Source organism: Cnephaeus nilssonii (genome assembly GCF_951640355.1).
Source record: "Cnephaeus nilssonii genome assembly, chromosome: 20".
Lineage (NCBI taxonomy): Eukaryota > Metazoa > Chordata > Mammalia > Chiroptera > Vespertilionidae > Cnephaeus > Cnephaeus nilssonii.
This window is the reverse complement of record NC_137091.1, coordinates 42,034,703-42,056,726: the sequence shown is the minus strand read 5'-3', so window position 1 is coordinate 42,056,726 and position 22,024 is coordinate 42,034,703. Positions and strand designations below refer to the sequence as shown.

At 53.9% G+C, this 22,024-nt stretch overlaps 2 protein-coding genes across 2 annotated transcripts in view; one reads left to right on the top strand and one right to left on the bottom strand.

The window, feature by feature from the left end:
* Positions 1-1,094: 1,094 nt before the first annotated feature.
* On the bottom strand, positions 1,095-8,294 carry FOXA3 (forkhead box A3). Its single transcript, XM_079799633.1, has 2 exons — positions 8,108-8,294; positions 1,095-2,896 (listed from the first exon to the last, which is right to left on the bottom strand). Exons 1-2 carry the CDS (start codon positions 8,174-8,176, stop codon positions 1,904-1,906), a joined length of 1,062 nt encoding a protein of 353 aa, XP_079655759.1. The 5' UTR covers positions 8,177-8,294; the 3' UTR covers positions 1,095-1,903.
* Positions 8,295-9,071: 777 nt separating this feature from the next.
* SYMPK (symplekin scaffold protein) overlaps positions 9,072-22,024 on the top strand; it is a 37,811-nt gene continuing 24,858 nt past the window's right edge. Inside the window, exons 1-9 of the mRNA XM_079800451.1 lie at positions 9,072-9,224; positions 12,970-13,046; positions 13,515-13,638; positions 13,778-13,843; positions 15,087-15,140; positions 15,230-15,303; positions 17,718-17,844; positions 19,068-19,317; positions 21,077-21,247. Of these exons, the coding sequence (XP_079656577.1) occupies positions 13,534-13,638; positions 13,778-13,843; positions 15,087-15,140; positions 15,230-15,303; positions 17,718-17,844; positions 19,068-19,317; positions 21,077-21,247 (847 nt within the window). The 5' untranslated portion in view covers positions 9,072-9,224; positions 12,970-13,046; positions 13,515-13,533. The remainder of the gene's footprint in view (positions 9,225-12,969; positions 13,047-13,514; positions 13,639-13,777; positions 13,844-15,086; positions 15,141-15,229; positions 15,304-17,717; positions 17,845-19,067; positions 19,318-21,076; positions 21,248-22,024) is intronic.

Genomic DNA, 22,024 nt, shown 5'->3' with positions numbered 1-22,024 from the left:
CACACACACACACGGATAAAGGAATGGCCTCTGGTCTTTGAATGACTGAACACTTGGATGAGTGACAGAGCCCATGACCAAGGAAGACAAACGTGTCCTAGAAAACACCATCTCAGACAACCGTGCCACCTGCTCCCGGCTGGCTGCGTGACCTCGGTCCAGTGCCTCCCCATCCTGGGCTCAGGTTCTACCCTGTGAAACCAGGGCTGTCAGTGCACAGCTGTGTGTGTCGGAGAGCCATGTCCCCAGAACACCTGAGTGACAGACCTCAGTCTCAGAGCCGAGGCAGAGACCTGGAGGGACAGACACCCAGGCCCCAAAGCCAGGGGCCCCCAGAGGCCCTCAGTGGCCGAAGGAGGACCCAGCTCCTTCCCCACACACCCACCAGCAAAAGCGACAGACACACAACAGGGCCAGCCGACCTTCCATACAGCGGTGACAGCGCACAGCAGACAGCCATAATATGTAAACACAAGCAGACAGACAGATGCTGACACAGATACACATGAAACACGGTGACAGGCGCACCTGCAACACAGCACAGTCACACACTCCTAACAGTGAGACCCAGAGCACACACACACAACACATGCAGACACACACGCAAGAGCCTGATATCCTAGGGCACCCACAGTAAGCACACACCAAAGTAGGAACAGACATACAAACCAACACCATGAGATAGAAACAATAGATAACACCCCCCCCACACTCACGGAACCTCAATAGACATAATGGGGACCCAGAGGCCTCCGCGCACACAGACACACACAGGCGCCCACACACAGTCTCTTTCAATTAACGCCTTGTGTGTCCCTTCTCCGCCACAACTTAACCAAAAATCGAGCAGCCCCTGGGCCTCCGAGTTGGAGGTGAGGTGTGTGTCTGCGGAGTGGGGGTGGGGAGATGGCCTTGGTCACTGCACAGCCACCTCCCCCCGCTGCCCTGGCCCCACTGCTGCGGGGGCTGCTATCTGTGAGCAAACTGTCCTTGGGGTCAGGGACAGCCAAGAGCCAAAGGTCAGGTCGATGCCTCCCCTAGGCCCTCCCCCAGAGGCAGCCGGCTCTTGGGGGCAGGAAGGAGCAATGCAGGTGTTCAAGTTCCACGGGGCCCACCCACCAAGGAAGAGACGTTCTGGAAGAGGCAGAAACGGCGCCTTTAATGTTCAAACACAGCCAGTATCCCACGTCCCAGGCAAGAACCAGATTTCAGTAGAAATTCCCCACACCCTAGCGTCCTCCCTGCTTCCTCCTGGACCAGAGGGGCAACGGGCTCCAGAGCACACCGAGGCATGTTCCTATCTCCATCCCTCACTCGACTCGCACCCCGAAGAGACAGTGACACGGCCAACACAGGGGCTGTGGCGGCCGTCATGGTGCACGCTGGTACATCGGTGTGTCGGCCAGCCAATGTGGTGGCCATCAGAGCACCCAACGGACCCAGACAGGTGTTCTATGGGATGGTGGCCAACGTGGCTCCTACTGTGCCAGGAAGCCCACCAAAAAGTAGTGACCCCAGCGCCCAACGGGCCAAAGAAGATGCAATTGAAACGGCATCACCGTCACCACCCAAGGGTCAGCCACGGGGATGGCCATCCGTGTCCCAAGGGCCAACCACGAGGTCACCCCCAGTGCGGCCGTCAGGGCACCCAATGGGTCAACCAACAAGGTCAGTCACGTGGAGGTCTTCACGGTACCCCACGGCCCACCGAGATGTCAAAGGCAGTGATCACAGTACCCGATGGATGGACATGATGCCCACGGAAGCGGCGGTCACCACAGTGAGTAATAGATCAAGACGTGAACTGGCGGGGACAGGCCAAGGGTCACCAGGAGGGTCAGGCCGGACAGCCTGATGGTCGGAGCTACAGCCGCACCCCACCCGCCCCGCTCCCACGCCCCTGCTAGGAGGCGTTGAGCAGAGAGCGGGAATAGAGGCCCTGGTAGTAGACCCCGGGCTCCCCACCCTCCGCCCCGTAGCCTCCAAACCCCACGTCCAGCTTGGGCGGCGCCGGCGTCTGTTCGGACATCAGGTTGTTGATGGAGAAGGGGTGGTTGAAGTTGTAGGGCGCGTCCAGCTTCAGCTCCCCCGGGAGCTCCAGGCCGGTGAAGTAGGGTGTGGAGGAAGGGGGTGAGCCACAGTCCAGAGCCCCCACATCTTCCCCACCTGGGGCCTCAGGCTCGGGAGGCGGAGGCTGGGGCTGGGGCGGGGAGGCGACCGTGGCCGGCGGGGTGGCGGTGGCCGCGGTGGCCGCGGCAGACCCTGCACTGTTCCTGCTGGCGGGGGTCCCGCCGCCACCTTTCTTCGCCTTCTCCTCCAGCTTGAAGCGCTTCTGGCGGCGCAGGTAGCAGCCGTTCTCGAACATGTTCCCTGAGCTGGGGTGCAGGGCCCAGTAGGAGCCCTTGCCCGGCTTGTCCGGGGAGCGCGCCACCTTGACGAAGCAGTCGTTGAAGGACAGCGAGTGGCGGATGGAGTTCTGCCAGCGCTGCTGGTTCTCCCGGTAGTAGGGGAAGAGGTCCATGATCCACTGGTAGATCTCGCTCAGCGTCAGCATCTTGCCGGGCGCCTGCTGGATGGCCATGGTGATGAGCGAGATGTAGGAGTAGGGCGGCTTGGCGTGGGCCAGGGACCGCCGGTACCCCTTGGGCATCTCCTTCCCGTGCACCAGCCCCGGGCCCGGGCCCCCGTACCCCGAGCTGCTGCCTCCACCGCTGCTGGCACCCAGGCCTGGGAAGGTGGGGCCCAGGGGCGCAGTGGGGGCTGGGGGCACCAGGGGTCCTGAGGGCAGTGGGGAGGCAGGGAGCCCCCCGGGAGAATAGGGAGAGCTCAGAGGGTTCAGGCTCATGTAGGAGTTGAGGGGGGCCATGGTGGGCACTGGGGTCACTGGAGAGTAAACCTGCATGGAGAGAAAGAGAGATAGGGAGGGTCAGTGGGTCCCCATTCATTGCTGGACCCACTGTGTGTCCGTCCGTCTGTCTGTCTGTCTGGTGGCTTTCCATCCTTTTCCCCATAGACTTTTCCCCGAAGTCTTTCTCTCATCCCTCCTCATGCACCCCTCCCTGATCCCATCCCCCACCCCCACGCTCATGCTTCAAGAGTTCTCTAAGTGGAGACCGGGACACCCTGGGGAGGGGCCAAGGCCTTTTTAGGGTTTAGGGTGTCTCTGAGGTCCAAACTATTGTCCTGTGACACTAAGACGCCACCCGCCACCCGCCTTCTCCACTCTCCTTCTCTCAGGAGCGCACAGAGATTTCCAGAGGCCACGTGACACGTGACGTGGCAACAGACCGAATGCAGCAGCTACGAGAACACAGCCGCCTCCTAGGGCGCAGGCACTGAGGGATCTGCAGCGACGTGACAGTGCCACCCCTCTCGCGGGATGTTCTGAAATATTCTCATTTTGATCAAAACACACAGTTTGCACTAACAAGTTATTGGTGCTTTGGAACTACATAATACATTTAAAATGTTTTCTCCGTTTTTCTTTCTTATGTGGTAACCATTAAGAGATATAACCGCCCTGGCTGGTGTGGCTCAGTGGATAGAGCGTCAGCCTGCGGACTGAAGGGTCCCGGGTTCGATTCCGGTCAAGGGCATGTACCTTGGTTGTGGGCACATCCCCAGTAGGGGGTGTGCAGGAGGCAGCTGATCAATGTTTCTTTCTCATTGATGTTTCTAACTCTCTATCCCTCTCCTTTCCTCTGAAAAAAATCAATAAAATATTTTTTTTAAAAAAAAGAGAGATATAACCCACACCAATGAAAACTGCTGGAGGGCCTCAATAATTTTTAAGAGTGATCCGTGATCCTGAGACACCCTCCCCCCAAATTGAGACCTGCTGATTTACCCAATAACCTAATCTACATGCGTACTCTCCATCCCTGAGGTTATAAAATTACAGTTTTTAATTGGTCAAAATGCTTTGACTATCAGAAAGCACATGTTTTAACCTCGTTCATTCACTTACTATGCATCATCAATCTAAGACATCACCGTTTGTAAGCTGCAATATTACGTATCAGTCAGGATGGGGGAAAACCTACTGCCGATTATAACCCCTAGACACCACTGGCTGTAAGACCCGTTCCGTTTTCAGAAACGTTCAAATGGTGGAAAAACGTGCACTAGTGAAATACAGCAGACAGTGACCGCTCCGTCTCTCTAACCCTCCACGGTCTTCCATCCAGTCCACAAACAGTCACTGGCCACCTGCTCTGCGCCAGGCCCTGCTCCCAGCCCTGCCGGAAGCTTCCCTTTCATCTTCGCACTATGGGGAGCGCCATGATGATGCCCATTTAAAAAAAAATAATTTTAAAAAATATATTTTATTGATTTTTCACAGAGAGGAAGGGAGAAGAAGAGAGAGAGAGAAACATCAATGAGAGAGAAACATCGATCAGCTGCCTCCTACACACCCTCCCCTGGGGACGTGCCCACAACCAAGGTACATGCCCTTGACCGGAATCGAACCTGGGAACCTTGTGTCCGCAGACCGATGCTCTATCCACTGAGCCAAACCGGTTAGGGCAGGCGTCCTCAAACTACTGTCCGAGGGCCACATGCGGGTGTTTTTGCCGTTTTGTTTTTTTACTTCAAAATAATATATGTGCAGTGTGCATAGGAATTTGTTCATAGTTTTTTTTTAACTATAGTCCGGCCCTCCAACGGTCTGAGGGACAGTGAACTGGCCCCCTGTTTAAAAAGTTTGAGGACCCCTGGGTTAGGGCAATGCCCATTTTACAGCGGAGCAAGCCGAGTCCCTGAGAGGCTGTGGGTCACACAGCAAGGGAGGGGCACCGGTGTGATTGTGAATCCAGACCGGTGTTCTGGATGTTGCTGTAAGAGCAGTGACCGAGCCTACTGAAATGCCTGCTCTCCTGGAGCCGACAGTCCAGCAGGAAGTGAGCAAGACACGGAAGATAGAAAGAAGCCTGGTGGATGGTGCTCTCTCTCTTTCTGTGTCTCTTTACTCCCTCCATCCACGGTCTCCCATCCTCTCTCCTCCATCTGCCGGGCACCCTGCTCCCTCCTCCCTGACCCTGCTGGGGTCTCCCGGCATTGGGGGTGCTGCTCTCGCTCTGGCAGGAGCCAACGCTCGACCCCCGTCACTGTGTCTGCAGGTCCCAGGGTCCAGAGAAAACAGGGACTGCCAGGGTCACGCCGGACGTCAGGGACAGGTGGCAACCGACCCAGGTCCGAGTTCCAGCTGCAAACTCGCTCCTCTCTCACAGGTCCATCCGGGTAGCCACTTGCTCCTGGGCTCTGACTTGCCCTGTCTGTGGAGGTACGTCTGCCCCTCTCCATCTCAGTACCTCTACGCTCCTTGGCCCTCACCTTCCCTTCTCTCCTCCCCACACTCCAGTTAGTCCTTCATCTCTCCCCATCTCTCCCCTCCCCACGGTCTTCCGCTCTGCCCTTCTCTGCTCAGGACTCTCCCTCACCCCATCCCTCTCTCCCCCTCTCCCCACCCCCACCCTCTCTCTCCCTCTCCCCCACTCCTCTGCCACCCCCATCTCTTTCTCCTTCAGCACACCTTGTACCTTTGTGCCTCCTTCCATCCGTCCCTATTACTCTCCCCAGACTCACACTGAAATGGAAGCCACAGCTACTCCCCTCCCCACGCACTGGTCTCCCCCCTGGTATCTGGCTTTCCTCCCCCCCCCCCCCCCGCAGAATAAGAGATGAGGTGAGACTGTGACTGAGTCAGGGGATCCACAGAGAGTTCCTAAATCCCTCTGCGATGCCCCCTCCCACATTTCCAACTCGGGCAGACTGTCTTGTATCACAGAGGAAGGCAGATTGGGACCCCAGGGCCTCTCTGCCGGGCTCCCCAACCCACCCGGAAGTCCTCCTTGAGGTCTGACCTCCAGCAGTCCGGCTGCCCTAATCCACCACAGGCTTTCCCACGCCCTGGGGCTGGGATGAACCCCAGTGTCCGGGTCTGAGCCGGATTTCCCTGCCAGGGCGGGGCTGAGGTTGTGGGGGGAAGCCCTCAGGGGACCTGCACCCCCACCCCAGGAGGGTGAAATTTCTCCCCTTTCATTTCCTTATTGTCTCTGGAGTTGGGTGTGACGGGGAGCAGAGGAAGGCAGTGTGAAACCAGAAGACTCCTTTCTAGTCCCAGTCTCTGCCCAGAACCTCACACAGCCCCCCGCCCTCCAGGTGGCTTCAGGGTTTCTGTCTCTAAAAGTGGGGGAGCAGTTGGACCGGCTGACCTGTGAGAATTGGAGGCCAGGGGGCACAATTTCCTTCCAGGCAGGGAGCCAGCTGGGGGGTGAAAATACCACCCCCAGCAAGACCGTGTGGAGGGCTAGAAGCAGTGTGGGGGACCTCTCACTTCTCAGTTGCTGAGTGAGTGCAAATGTTTCTCTCTCCACAGCCCTGACCCAAGGGGGGGAGGTGGCTCAGCTGAGGGGAAGGCTGGGAAACCCTCAGACGGTATTTCCATCTCCAGCGCCCCAGATGTCAACTCTTCCAAAATATGTCCCCAAGTGCGGATCACCTCCGGACTGTCCCTCAATTTCTGACACAATTGTCCCCTCAACTTCAGATTGTGGCCCAAATAACAACTGCCCTACCCTAGACCCCCACCATTTACATAAGACGTGCCCACCCCAACGCTGATTTCCAGTTGGTTCCCTTAAATCATATTCCTAGACTCTGAACTCTCCGGGGGTTCAGCTGGGATTCCCCCACTGCCCGGGAGCCTTCACCTCCAACCTGGTCTCTGCTTTCCGACACCTCCAGCCACCGGGTCTCCACCTCTCAACACTTCCAAACCCCTCCCTGGTCAGCCGGCCCCACCCCACGTGCACCTAACACCTCCACAGCCCCGGGACCGGCCCCTCCCGGGCACCGTGCCAAGCCCCGAAGGTCTGGGGATCCAAGAGTCCCACCCTACAGCTTCAAACCCCAGACCCATAACTCAGGCAGGTGGGGGCCCCTGTGTGCAGCCCAGATCTCAGTTCTCAGAGAGCTCAGCCGCTCCAGCCTCCCTCCCCGACCTCCAGCCCACAGCCCCCTTCCAGGTGAGGAAGCCAAGGGTCCAGATCCCCATAACCCTCAACTAGGACCTCCTTCCCCTCCACAATGTTGACTATAGAGTGAGCTACGGAGGAGTCCAGGCAGCAAGAGGAATGGGAGTTAGACTTGGGGAAGGACTCTTGGGGGGGGGGGGTGTTAAGACAGACCCCCGCCCCCTAATCCAGGGTGGTCTAGCAAGAAGTGGGGCTGGTGAGGACATTAGCAATTACAGGAGAACACAGAGAGGTGTGAAAGCTGAAACCCTCCAGCCCCGAGGAGGATCCCCGCTGAGGGTCTCTAAAAACAATGAAGCCAGTGAAGTTCAGCTGGAAGGAGTAAGGGTCAGGAGTAGAGATGGGGGTGGGGAATGGAAATTGACCCCTCTCCTGCTCTCCCGCTCCCAGCTCCGACTCCATCTGGGCCCCCACCTAGCTGAACCCCAACTCTAACCCACCTGTTCCTTCAGACTCCCCCAAAACCAATCTCCATCTCGTATTCCTGAGCCCTAACCCTTGTTTCTGACCTTACCTTAGATCGCACTCTGTCCCTGAACCCCAATTGATCTCGACCCCAGAACCCACATCTTTAACACTATATTCTAACCCTGAGCTCCCACCTCGGATTTCCCTTAATGGTGACCCCTTCTTCCATCTCTTAGTTCCTGTCCACCCCACCCCCTCCCTGCCCCAACCCCGACTTTGATCCCCTTCCTAATTCCCCAGCTCTACCCCTACCTACCTGCTCTCCTGGAAGTCTGACTCCTAGCTCTGGTTTGTTCCTGTGTCTCCCTTGCATTTGGGGTGGCCCACATCCAGCGCTCACGTGGAAGCGGTGACCTGACCCTCGCCCAAGTTTCCCGGGCCCCCACTGACCCCTCACTCCGACGAGCCCGCGGAAACCGCGCTCCCGCGCCGGTCCCCGTCCCTGACGCCCAGACACCTGGCCTCCGAGTCTCCAGTTCCTCTGCTCCTCAGCTCTAGTTGGGGCCCCCATTCGAGCCCACACCCCGGTCCTTGCCCCCCTTCAAGCCGGCACCTCGATTCCTGTCCCCCCACTTCCCGCTCCGCCATCCCCGCGGACACACCTCGCCCGCCTCCGGGTAGTAGCTCCACTCCGCCAGGTCGTGGGCCTCCATCTTCACCGAGCCCAGCATCCCCCGGGCCTGCGCCCCCACCTGCCCCCGCTCCGGCCCGGGGGGAACCGAGCGCTCCGGATCCCTCAGCCCGCACGGCCCGCTTTCCGACCGGCACCCGTCCGTCCGACTGCCCAGGGTCCCCGCCGTCCCGGGCGCCGCGGGAGGCGGCCAAGCTTTATAGCCGGGACGGCCCCCCCCCCCCCACCCCGCCCCCGCCCGCCCCGGGCTCCCCTCCCGCGCTCGGACTGGGGCGCCCCCTGCAGGATTGCGAGGAGACAGACCTCAGGCGCCGGGAGCCGCAGCCCGCGGACCGCGAGCTGGACGTGGCTGGAGCGTGAGGGAGCTGCTGGCAGGAGGCACCGCTGGGTACAGAGGCCCTGAGGGCAGGGCTCGGGCCCTGCTGCCCCGGCGGGTTTCAACTTCTAGACGGGAGAGGGAGAGGGGCCAGAGCCCAGCATGACCGCCGGGAGGAAGGGGCCTCAGAGCGCGGGGGACTCCAGGGCTCCAGACACGCCGCCATCGGGACGGGTAAGAGACCCCGAAACCACATTCCCATTGGACGGGAGGGAACACGGACGCTTTCAACATCTGGAAATGCTCCAAACTGTGCAAAGGGTCGGGACCAAAGGTGGAGGCGATTGGGGCCTCAGCTCGTACACCCCTCGGGCCCCAGACCGCCTTCAAGACCTAGGAGCTACGCCGCCCAGACTCTGCACACTCCCTCCACCACCAGCCGTCCAGGGACTCGGACCCACGGGACTCCATTTCCCAGAACCCTCTCTCCCGTCCCGTCCCGCGCCTCCGCCGAGGGACTACACTTCCCAGAAGGCACGACGTTCGAAGGCAGGAAACGAAGAGCCGCCCGGAGTCGTCTGGGCGGGGGCGGGAGGCCGCTCGCGCGGCTGGAGGTCGGGGCGGGCTCGGCCTGCTGCGCGGACTCCATTTCCCGGCGACCCCGCGCGCGCCGCGCGTGCGCCGTGCCGGGCGGCGAGCGGAAGATGGCGGTGGCGGCGTCAGGGAAGGGGTGCTGCTGAGGGTGCGCCACGGGACGGAGGCCCGAGCTGCGGTGAGCGGGGCGGGCGTGGGGGCCCGGGGCCCGGGGAGGAGGGACCCTGAGGCTGCAGGGCGCTGGCGGGGGGCTGGGGGCGCTTCGAAGAGAAGGCAGCAGTGACGTTTGGGACCCCCGATTTCTTCTGCTCAGGACCCTCCCGTGCTCCCCTCGGGGCAAAGTTCCAACGTGGCCCCCGAGGCGTGTCCGTCCCCGGCCGCAGCTCTGCCTCCGCTGTCTCTGCTCCTGCCTCACTTCGCATAGCCGCTCTGGCCTTTGGTTCCTCAAACACGCCATGCGCCTTCCGGCCTCGGGAGTTTTGCACATGCTGCCCCTCTGCCTGCAACATCCTTCACCCATTCTGCTTGGCTAACTCCCATTCATCTTTCGGGTCTCAGCACCGACGTCACTTCCTCTGCGAAGTCGTCCTTTCCTGTCCTCTGTCCCGAAATCTGCCTATTAAACGCTCTCCTGGGTCCCACTTCATTTGCTTTGTGTCACATGTGATCTAATTTGGTTTTGGGCCCTTATTTGTTTGGCTATTTGAATAATCAAATACCGTGAGCTCTGTGGGGCCGGGACTGGGTATGTATTGTCACTGCTGTGTTCCCAGCGCAGTGCTGGTCACACTGAAGATGCCCAGTTAATATTTGTTGAATGAATGAAAGATACTCTTGGGGCCGTTCTGTATGTGAAGGTAGTTACTCCCAGGTGGGAGTGGGGCAGTGGTACTCCATGAGGGGTACACCTGGAAGAAAGGGGAAACAATGGTTGCTGGTAATAGCAAAAGACTGCACACACCCGCAGTGTCCTTTAATAGGAAGACTGGCAGGAAAAAAAAAATCCACATAATAAAACACTATGCAGCTGTAAGAAGGAACGAGGGAAATCTTTACACACCGATCTAGAGAGGGCTCCAGCATGTAGTAAGTGAAGGCAAATGAAAAGTAAGGTGGTGTTTATTATATACTTCCTTTTTATTAAAGAAAGGGAAATATGGATATAAACTTTAAAAAATAAAGGCTAGCCCTGACCGGTTTGGCTCAGTGGATAGAGTGTTGGCCTATGGACTGAAGGGTCCCAGGTTCGATTCCGGTAAAGGGCATGTACCTTGGTTGCAGGCACATCCCCAGTGCTGGGCGTGCAGGAGGCAGCTGATCGATGTTATAAATAAATAATTAAATAATTAAATAATAAAATATTTTAAAAAATAAATAAATAAAGGCTAAGCCAGAAAGTGGAAGAGGAAGGACAGGTAAAAAAAGGTTGGTGGATCTGAACATATCATCATGAAAAGAGTGGAAAGGTTCATCATGAGAAGCTCATCCTGCTCAAATGGGCAACCGGGGTATGCTGGTGGTTGGGAGGCAGTGCCCCTTGGCTTGCATCCACAGACCTGGAGGGCAGAAGCAGTTCCTTTTAAAGAGACAGTACAGCACAGTGGTGAGGGGGCTAGGCCTTACTCCTAGGTCTGCATCTTGCGAACTGTGGGTCTTTGGTCAGGGGACTTTACCTCCCTGGCCCAATTGGTTGGGTGTCGCCCCAGGTATGGAAAGGTTGCTGGTTGATTCCTAGGCAGGGCACTTGTCAGGTTTCTGACAAGTAGGGGGTTTGCAGGAGGCACCAGATTGTGGTGTTTCTCACATCAATGTTTCTCTCCCTCTTCCTTCCTCTCGCTCTAAAAATCAATAAAAATAATTTTAAAAAGTAGTACCTACCTGGAAGAGTTGGCGTTGTGAGGTTAAATAAGTTCCTACATAATAGCGGTTAAGCCTGGCCGGTGTTGCTGAGTGCATTGAGCGTGGTCCCATGCACCAAGAGGTCGCCGGTTCAATTCCCAGTCAGGGCACATGCCCAGGTTGTGGGCTCGACCCTGCAGGAGGCAGCGGATCGAGGTTTCTCACTCGTAGATGTTTCTATATCTCTCCATCTAAAATCAATAACACTTTTTTAAAAAGAAAAGAAAATAATCATTTTGTTAAAAAAATCATAGTGGTTATTTTTCAAACATTCTAAATTTTTAAAAATATATTTTTAAATTGATTTTAGAGAGAAAGAGAGAGAGAGAAACATCAATGATGAGAGAACCATGGATCAGCTCCTCCTGCATGGCCCCTCTGGGGATTGAGTTGGAAACCCGGGCATAGGCCCTGACAGGGACTTGAACTGTGACCTCCTGGTTCATAGGTCAATGCTCAGACACTGAGCCACACTGGCTGGGCTTCAAACATTCTAGAGCCAAAGGGCAGGGATACTAAGCCCAGTGATTGGGGAAGCCCTTTGGCATTCACTCAGCAGATAATTACTGAACACTTATTAGGTGTCAATCACTGTTCCATAGTAGGGAAATAGAAAGTAAACACACACATCTTTGCCCTCAGGGAGCTTACTAATAGGTAGTTCATTGATGATAAATGCCATGGAGAAAAATAAAGCAACACAGATGGGGAGGGAGAGGAAATTGAAATTTGAAATAGGGTGGTCAGGAAAGACCTCACTGCCAAGATATTTGAGCTGAAACCTGAAAGGAATGAGGAGGGAGGGAGTTGGGCCAGTATCTGTAGAGGAGGAGTATTCCACGCAGAAGGAAGAGAAGCACGAAGGTTTTGAGGAAGGGGCATGCTGGGCATCTTGAAGGGACAACAGGAGGCCAGAGCAGAGAGAGGTGAGGGAAATGAAGGCAGAGGCAGAAGGGGCCAGATCATAGGAGGTCTAGGCCTTGGTGAAGATGTTGGCTTTGACTCGAAGCAAGATGTAGTGGTGATGGGCAGAAGGGAGACTAGGAAGCAGGCTATTGGTCATTCATTTAGCAGATACCTGTGTACAGTATATATGTTCCTTTTAAAAGCTATATATATATTTATTAATTTCTGTGAGGAAGGGACAGGGAGAAAGAGAAACATCAACGATGAGAGAGAATCATTGATTGGCTGCCTCCTGCACACCCCACACCGGGGATCGGGTCTGCAACCCGGGCATGTGCCCTGACTGGGAATTGAACCGTGAAGTCCTGGTTCATAGGTCAACACTTAACCACTGAGCCTCACCAGCCAGGCTCTTTTTTGTTTGTTTGTTTAAAATATACTTTTATTGATTTCAGAGTGGAAGGGAGAGGGAGATAGAAACATCAATGATGAGAAAGAATCATTGATCCGCTGCCTCTTGCATGCTCCCTACTAGGGATCAAGCCCACAACCCGGGCATGTGCCCTTGACCAGAATTGAACCTGGGACCCTTCAGTCCACAGGCCGATGCTCTATCCACTGCGCCAAATCAGCTAGGACATCTTTCTTTCTTTTTTTAAGCATATATACACAATCCCCTCTTTTGTAAAAAGGGAACACACAGTGCACATTGTCTTCCATTTGCATATTTTCACGTAATGTGTGCTGCAGCCCACTGTTCATTAGTGTATAGAGATTGTCCTCATTCCTTCTTTGCCCCTCCCTCATGCCTCTTTACAGTTGCATAGTATTCGGTTATGTAGATATATCATCGTTTTTTAGCCGGTCTCCTTATTTGAGAACGCTCGGATTACTAGTAGTCTTTTGCTATTAGGAATAGTTTTGTGGTTGGTATCCTTCTTATTTCGTAATTGTGCCAGTGTGGCTTTGGGACAGATGCCCAAAAGTCTCCCCTCCCCACCCTACCCCACATTTTTTTCTTTAATTTATTATTTATTGATTTATTTTTATTTTATTATTAACTTTTAGAGAAAGAAAGAAACATTGATTTCTTGTTTCACTTATTTATACATATCTAGGTTGTTCCTTGTATGTGTCCTGACCGAGGATCGAACCCAAAACCTTGGTGTATTGGGACAACACTCTAACCAACCAGGTGAGGCCACAGTATTATTACCACCTTTTGAAAGACAGCTCCATAGCATTCTAGAAAGTGGCTGAAACATCATGTATTTAACGAGGCCCTTTCTTGTGTATTGAGTACTTAGTGTGCCGGATTCTGCAGACAGTCCCTGTTTCAGAAAGCTCGCTCTGGGGTCCAGTGCAGAGCATACAGCTCACATGGAGAGGCACTGAGCCAGCGAGGCTGCTGTGTGTTCACTTGTCATCACTCAGCAGGTGTTTGCGGTCAGTCCGCTGTGTGTAAAGTACCGGAGGTGAGGCTTGGTACTGCCTCTGACCGGAGAGGCGTCAGTCTCCCCCAAATTACAGCCCTCACGTGCACTTACAGTCTGAGACAGACCCTGAGACGGGGAGGGGCTTCGGAGAACCCAGCAGGCTGGGAAGGAGGGTTGAGCCTTTGTGGGTGGTGAGGGGAAGGTCCGTCCATCTTTTTCTTCTCCAGGGCATACTGGGCAGCAGCCATGGCAGGCAGCAGTGGGGACAGCATCACGCGCCGGAGCGTGGCATCACAGTTTTTCACGCAAGAGGAGGGGCTAGGCATCGATGTCATGACCACTTCAGAGAGAGTGAGCATGAGAGAAGGGCTTGGGGGGGGGGGCGGGCACAGCCCCTGTCTGGGCGATCCACCCCCAGCTGGCAGAGCCCAGGGAGTGTGAGGGGGCTGGGCTGGCAAGATTAGCACCACCACTCTCCCCCTCCTTCTAGGTGGTTGATCTCCTGAACCAGGCGGCACTGGTCACCAGTGAGTCCAAGATCACACTGCTCAAACAGGTGAGGGGCAGGGGGTTGCTGGGCAGGCAGGGCACAGGAGGGGCATGGGAAGCCGTGAAAAAGAAGACACTGGTAATGACAGCACTGTGTCCCCGTTCCAGCACTTAGGATATGTCTGCCGTGGTGCTCGGTGCTGCTCAGGCCTGCTCTCCTTACTTCCCACCCAAGCTCTGGGAGGCAGGGTAATTTCATCCCCGTTTTATAGGGCGAGAAGCAGTCTCAGAGCTTAAATATCAGCCCACGGTCACTCTGCTAGGAGCTGGATTCCAGCTCCAGATCCTGTGCTCTTCATCCTTCATTTCCTCCCTGCCAGGGTCCTGTCCAGTGGGGAAGACATGCAGGTCACGTGACAGTGAGGACCCAGAGTGAGCAGAGCTGGGAGGAGGCGGCCAGGGGGCTGTGGAGCTCAGGGAGGGCTTTCTGGAAGAGGGGACCTCTGAGCTGAGGCATGGAGGATAAGGATGGAAACCAGCCAAGAGTGGGGGGGGGGGGGGGGGCTTGCGAAGAGGTCACAATAGCTTGTGCAAAGGCAAGAGAGGACATGGGAATCTGCAGGGGTGTGGGCGTGTGGGGTGGTTCAAAACAGGATGCAGGTGGAGTTCAGAACCCCAGTCCTGCTACTTGCTCAGCACGTAGCCTTGTGTAGCTGACTCCCCCACCAGTAGAGTGGGGTACTGAGGGGCCACCCTCGGCGGGGAGGGGGTGCTATGAAGGTAACTCAACAGCGGCACCTTGGGTCATAGGAGCCAGGCCTGTGCTGGCACTGGGCTTCCATGAGAATGTCTGTGGGAGGCGCTGATTCCAAAGAGCCTGGCAGGGACAAGGGCCTCAGGCACGGGTTCCCACCGTCAAACGTGCCTGCCTGACTGGCCGTGCGGGTGGGGAGTAGAGACAGGACAGTGGGGAGCTGATTATGGACGAGCCTCAGGAAGGCGGAACCCTGCAGCACGTCCCTCCTCTTTAGCCCCGTGCGCACGTACTCACTGTCCCCCAGGACGTGGCCTGGTGGGACCTTAATGAAGCTCCACAGCAGCCTTAGGAGTTGTGTGCGAGCCCCGCGTACAGAAGAGACTCGGGAGAAGCCCCTGCCAGGCCACGGTGCGGAGTGGCAGGGCCAGGATTTGAACTGAGTCTTCTCTCTGCGGCCTACCCCGTGCTCCTGCCCCCTACACGCTCCTGTCTGCACCGACAGGACCTGGTTTTACATGGGTGTTCCTCCTCCCCATCCCCAATCTCCGGGCAGGTCCAGGAACTGATCATCAACAAAGATCCCACGCTCCTGGACAACTTCCTGGATGTGAGTGACTGATGGGAGAGAGAGGGTGTGGGCAGGGTGAGGGGATGGGTCCTGGCACGGCCCTGACGCCTTCTTCCTGATGTTGGCAGGAGATCATCGCTTTCCAAGTAGATAAGTCGATTGAAGTGCGCAAATTCGTCATCGGCTTCATCGAGGAGGCATGGTAGGGGGCGGTGCAGGGAGCCCCTGGGAGTGCCCCTGGAGTCACCCTCTGAGCTCCCCACCTGGCCCTGCCCTCCGCTTCCTAGACCCAGTCTCCGTCCCATGCACAGGCTCCCCAGCAAATAAGTCAAAGGCTTGGAGTTGTCGGGATAACCTCTGCTTCTCCCACACGTCACCTACATCAGTGAGCCCTGCCTTCAAAATGTAAACAGCATTTGACCATTTCAGCCCTTCCCAGCCGCCATACCTCCCCCCGGGCCACCTCAGTGGCCTTGTGCAGGCTTCCCCCTCCACTCTCTTCTCTGTTTACTTGAGGTGAAATTCACGTGACAGACAATTAACTATTTTTAAGGGAACTCTGCAGTTGCATTAGCACATTCAGAATGTAGTTCCAAAACACTTTAATTCCCCGAAAGGAAACACTGTTCCCATCGCCCCTTCCTCCTGTGCTTGGCAGAGAGTGATCCTGCCAAAATGTGAACGGATCTGGGCCCTCCCTGCTCTCAGACCTCCCGGCCACAGTCTCACTGAGATTGAAACCCACGCTCCTCACCCTTGCTCTTCCTGGGCCTCTCATCTTCACTCACATCTCCTGGCCTCTGTGTTGTTCCTCAGAAAATGCTGTTTTGCTTCCTAGCCCCTCTGCTTGCAACAGTGTATCTGCAAGGAACCTCACCTCCAGGGAGCCCCCCTGGCTGACACCCTCCCTTCCTCTGGCCTCCTCAGCAAGCCCTTCCTGGCCATGCCAGTACCCCTTCTGCACTCTTCTTTATTTTTTTAAAAAATATTTTTATTGATTTCAGAGAGGAAGGGAGAGAGAGAAACGTCAATGATGAGAGAGAATCATTGATCAGCTGCCTCCTGCATGCCCCCCACTGAGGATCGAGCCCACAACCAGGCTCGTGCCCTGACTGAATCGAACTGTGAACCCCTGGTTCATAGGTCGATGCTCAACCACTGAGCCACACCGGCCGGGCTGCACTCTTTATCGTGTTCTTGGCGTTACCTGGATGCATCCCCACAAGCACGTCAGCTCCCTAGGGCAGGACTTCTCTATTGCAGACCCTGCATCCCAGTGGCTAGAACAGTGTTGGCACATAGGAGGGGCTGACTGTATTTGTTGAGCAAGAATTTAAATCAGAATAGTAACCCTTTGGAATGCTTACTCTGCCACACACTCTTAACTCCTGTCCTGTGGTCGCCTGTAATCTTCGCCGCAGCCTTCGGGATGGAGATTGGTTTTCCTCCTTTTATGGAAAGGGAAACTATGTTAAAGGGACTTGCTCAAGCTGAGTCACTTCTTCATTAAACATTTACCAGCTGCTTTGTGACTGTGAGAAAATAGCCTTTATTTTGTGAAATTTCTCGTCAGGCACTGTACTAAATGCTTTACCTACTTCATTATTCAACTCTCAAAAAAATACTATGCATTTTGGCCAATTTAACCAAAGATAAAACGGACTCGGAGAGAGGAAGTGAGTTTCTTGAGGCCACACAGCAGCATGTGGCCGGGCTGGGATTCTAAGCTGGGTTGGTAACACCATTGCCCAAATTCTCAACCTCCACCTGTTACTCGGAGAATTTGTGCTAAGTTTCAGAGTTAAAAAAAAACACACCAGCAAAATGATTTGTTCAGCGGCCGTGTGTGACTTGCCTGCGATGTGCCAGGCATTTGTGCAGGCTGCAGGAATATAACCGAGTAAAAACAGATTTTGTTCCTGCTTTCATGTAGCTGACAGCCGCGTTTCATATTTTTTGACTAGTTAGCTTCAGGTGGTAATGTGCTGTGAAAATGATATTTATGTTCTGAGTTCTAGGTGTGGCCTTCTTTAATTTCTTTATTATATTTATTGAAGGCCTTTCCTTCAGCAAAAAATGAGACTCTGCTAGTGCTCAGACTGAAAAGGGTCCCTCCCCTCATTCAGAGCCCTCAGACTTAGGTAAACAAACTAGTAAACAAAACTAGTGATTACGTAAAACAAAGTGTTTTAATGTAGTAATGGCTAATATTAGTCAAATGCTTTCTACACTCTTCTAAGCACTTCACATGTATTGCTGCAATCTTCACAAACTATGAGGTAGGTAACTATTTTAAATGAGACGAAGTTGGTTGCCCAGATTCATACAGGTGTCTAGCTCTGTTGCCCGTTATTTGAACAGCAGGGGTCTATTAGGGCAAAGTGGGGGTTGCATGAGCAATGTAAATAGAGGGTTCAGGGGCAGCTGTGTCCGCAGGTGCCAGCCACGATTCTCGGCGTCCGGATGTGCTGGCAAACGAGAGGTGCACTCCCTGCCTTTGCCCCCCTCCACCCCAACCTCCTGACACACTGACCCTGACTTCCTTTTCCTCATGGAGCCCAGCTTCGTTCCACCTGCCCAGGTGGACTTGATTTGCCCTTTTTCCTCCATCCCCAGCAAGCGAGACATCGAGCTGTTGCTGAAACTGATCGCGAACCTCAACATGCTCCTGAGGGACGAGAACGTGAATGTGGTGAAGAGGGCCATCCTCACCATGACCCAGCTCTACAAGGTGGCCCTGCAGGTAGAGCTCCTCCCCGCCCCGGGGCATCCTGGCTGACACGTGGTATTTACAGACTCATCTGTTCGCGTTCAAAACCAGGGTCAGATCAGATTCTTTCTGAGCAAGAGGTGCTGTTGGTCTTTGGGAACAGACAACAAGGGGTCTGATGTTAATGTCGTCTAATGGTCAGGGACCACCACGAACCCCTCCTTTATACATTTACGCGTTCAGCAAACGTTCCCCAAGTAGCTCTTCTGTGACCAAGATGGATGGGCCAGTCCTGCCATCATGGTGCTCATTAGACACACCCTAATTAAAAAATCACAGGGCCCTGGACGGTGTGGCTCAGTTGTTTTGAGTGTCGTCCCCTGCACCGAAAGGTCTCTGGTTCGATTCCTGGTCAGGGCATATACCCAGGTTGTGGGTTCTATCCCTGGTTGGGGTTCATACAGGAGGCAACTGATCTATGTTTCTCTCTTATATCAATGTCTCTGTCTCTCTCTCTCTCTGTTCTCCCTTCCCCTTTCTCTCTAAAATCAATAAAAACATACTTTTAAAAAATCACAGAAATATTAATTTGGGTTGTAGTAAGTGCTGTAAGGAAAAGAACACACTATGGTGTGTTCATTAACGATCATGTAAAGATGAATTCATTTAGTCTCTGCCTCCACCTCTTATGGTCAGCATTCTTAGTCCTTTGTCTCGCTTAAGATTTGAGCCTTCATCACTCTGGGTGGTCACTGTCCGTGAACCTCATGTGGGCAGGACCAGATCTGTCTTCATCACCACTGGTCCTGTCCCCAGTATCCCTTAGCACGGGCTGGGGACAGCTGTAACCCAGTAAGTGTTTCCCAAATGAATTTTTTTTCTTATTTTTGTTTGTTTGTTTTTGTTAATCTTCACCTTAGGATATTTTTTCCATTACTTTTCAGAGAGAGTGGATGGGAGGGAGAGGTGGGGAGAGAGAGAAAAACATCACTGTGAGAGAGACACATCAACTGGTTGCTTCCTACATGCACCCTGACGGGGGCCAGGGAGCAAACCCGCAACCCAGGTAGGTGCCCTTGACCTGGAATCGAACCGCGACCCTTCAGTGCTCAGACTGACTCTCTAACCACTGAGTCACTGGCCAGGGCCAAATGGAATTTTCATCATCGTTTATGGATATCTGCATGTGGACGAGTTGGCGACTGATGTCTTGTCCCCATTTCTCTGTCTGTGCGTCCCTCCCTGGCCGCTCCCAGTGGATGGTGAAGTCACGGGTCATCAGCGAGCTGCAGGAAGCCTGCTGGGACATGATGTCCGCCATGGCCGGGGACATCATTGTGCTGTTGGACTCCGACAACGACGGTGTCCGTACCCACGCCATCAAGTTTGTGGAGGCCTTCATTGTCACCCTGTCGCCCCGCATGGCTGACTCGGAGATACCCCGACGCCACGAGCAGGACATCAGCCTGGACCGCGTGCCGCGGGACCACCCCTACATCCAATACAGTGAGCGCCCCGTCAGCTGTGCCGCCTATCACTCACTTCCTCTTCCTCCTCCTCCCTTACTTCTTGGTTTTTAATTTCTGGAGGCAGTATAATGCCGTGCTTAAGCGCCTGAACACTAAGTTCAAACCCCAGCTTCACCACTTACATACGCTCCTGTATGAACTTGGGCAAGTTCCCTCTCTCTGAACTTCATTTCCTCTGGGAAATGGAGGTGATGGTATACCCTCTGACAGTTAGTGAGGCTCCAGGAGGAGGTGAGCGCTCAGTAAATGCTAGTTTTTCCAACTGCAAATTATGGAAGTAGGACGCTGATACCACTAAAGTGTTGAGCAATGAATGTGGAGGGTAAAGGGGAAAGTACCCCCGGTCTTGCTTCCTAGAGAAAAGTACTGCTAAGAATACTGTTTCCTTCCAGACGTTTCCATGCAGACAGATACCTGCCTGTATGTGTTCCTAGTTTCTACGTTTGGTGGCTTTTTTTGTTTACAGAAAACAGGACATGCTTTAGATTTCCAGCTGAGAGATATTAGAGTATAGTGGCTTGTGTTTGAATCTCTGCTCTATTGGGCCAGCGACCTATTCTGTTTCTTCATTGGTAATTGGGGGTCATTATATACTTTAGGTTGTGAGTAATTAATATGGCTGGCATAGTAAGCATTCCTCCACTGCTGCTATTCTTCCATATTGTTTGACAACCTTTTTAACTCAACGGTATTATCTTAAGTTTTATCTTTCCCTATGAAAATCATGTTCACCCTGGCTGGTGTTGCTCAGTGGATAGAGCATCAGCCCACACACCAAAGGGTAACGGGTTCAATTCCCAGTCAAGGGCACGTACCTAGGTTGTGGATTCGATCCCCAGCCCTGGTCACCTGGTCAGGGCACATGAGGGAGGCAACCAATCAATGTGTCTCTCTCACATCCATGTTTTTTTTTCTCTCTCTCCCTCTCTCTCTCTCTTTCTCTGTCTGTCTGTCTGTCTGTCTCTCCCTCTCTCTCCCCCTCTCCTCACTCCCACTCTCTAAAACTCAATGGAAAAAATATCCTCAGGTGAGGATAACAAAAATAAATCATGTTCAGTTGCTATACAATATTCCATAGTATGGTTACATCCCATTCTGTTTTTTTTTTATTTATTTATTACATTTTTATTGATTTAAGAGGGGAAGGGAGAGGGAGAGAGAGAGAGAGAGAAACATCAATGATGAGTGAGAATCATTGACTGGCTGCCTCCTGCGCACCCCACACTGGGGATGGAGCTTGCAACCTGGACATGTGCCCTGACTGGGAATCAAACCATGACCGTCTGGTTCATAGGTCGATGCTCAACCACTGAGCCATGCTGGCTGGGTTTATTCCATTTTTTATCCAGTGTTTTTGCAAAGAAAGATAACGAGCAAAGTTATGAAGGGTTAACTTTTGGGGACTGGGTCAAGGAGAGTGGTGGTACAAAGGACTCTGAGTTCTCTGTGTGTACGTACGCATATATAAGTACTCAGCGTTTACATCAACATAGTCCATCCAGTCAGATTCTGGTAGTTGGATATTTTAAATTATTTCATGTTTTGAGCAGTCTCATCACTACATCTTTATACTCATGAAGTCTCATAAGACTCATCAGTGCTGAATTTCCTGTTTTTCAGCCAATCACAGCCATCCATGTCCAAGGTCGCTCTCCTTTTGGCCCCAAAGGCTGCTCTCTCCAGAGTCCTGGGAGAAAGGCTCCTACTAACTGGTTCCCTTCTCTCCCTCTCATTAGACGTGCTGTGGGAAGAGGGTAAGGCAGCCTTGGAGCAGCTCCTCAAGTTCATGGTGCACCCCGCCATCTCCTCCATCAACCTGACTACAGCGCTGGGCTCCCTCGCCAGTATCGCCCGCCAAAGGCCCATATTCATGTCTGAGGTGATTCAGGCCTATGAAACCCTGCATGGTAGGTTGGTCCTCCCCTCTCCCCCCCACTATCCAGCCGTCGGCTCTTTGCTGAGGAAATGTGAGCGCTAGGTGATGGGCTCCTGAGAGATGCGTCATTCATCTAGTAGGTGGTGGACACAAAGAAGGGCTCTCTAGGTTACACAGGAACCTTTCTGTTGCGTGTGACAAGCCTGGTTCAATGCTGGCTTTACTATTGAGAGACATGTGGGTGAAATGACACGATGACTGTGAAATACCTTAAAATATTCCAGCCTCTCCTCCCTCCCCCCAAAAAGCAGGGAGGATACATGTGTCAAAATAAGCAAAACGTTGATGGGTACATGGTGATTCATTGTACGTTTTCTCTGCTTTTGTGCACATGTCAAAACTGGAGAGTTGAGTTGAGTTGAGATGTGAGTGCGTGCAGATCATGGCTCTGTCTCCATCTGTTGGTTTATTGTCTCCATGTTGGGGTCCTTCTGTGTCTCTTCCCTTGGGGTAGCAAAGATGGCCCCCAGTAGCTCCAGGCTTCCATTCTGTTCACTTGGCAACCCCAGGAAGAGAGTGTCTCCTTGCCAATCATTCCAGCAAAAGTCCGTGACCTGAAGTTCATTGTTTCTGATTGGCCGAGAAGAGATTACAAGCCTATATCTGAACCAATCACAGTGGCTAAGGGGTTGCTGCGATCTTACTGGCCCTGAGGCTTTGCCCACTTGGACTGAGCATGGAGCCAGGGTGGTTCCCTCAAAGGAGAATGGGAGTGTTGTTGGCCGAGGAAGGGGGGAAGGACGCTGGG

Bases quoted from the DNA above. Each gene is read 5' to 3' on its own strand.
- FOXA3 (XM_079799633.1), bottom strand. From the start codon at position 8,176: ATGCTGGGCTCGGTGAAGATGGAGGCCCACGACCTGGCGGAGTGGAGC. The intron at 2,897-8,107 runs GTGTGTCCGCGG...CTCTCCATGCAG, and splicing joins ACTACCCGGAGGCGGGCGAG to GTTTACTCTCCAGTGACCCC.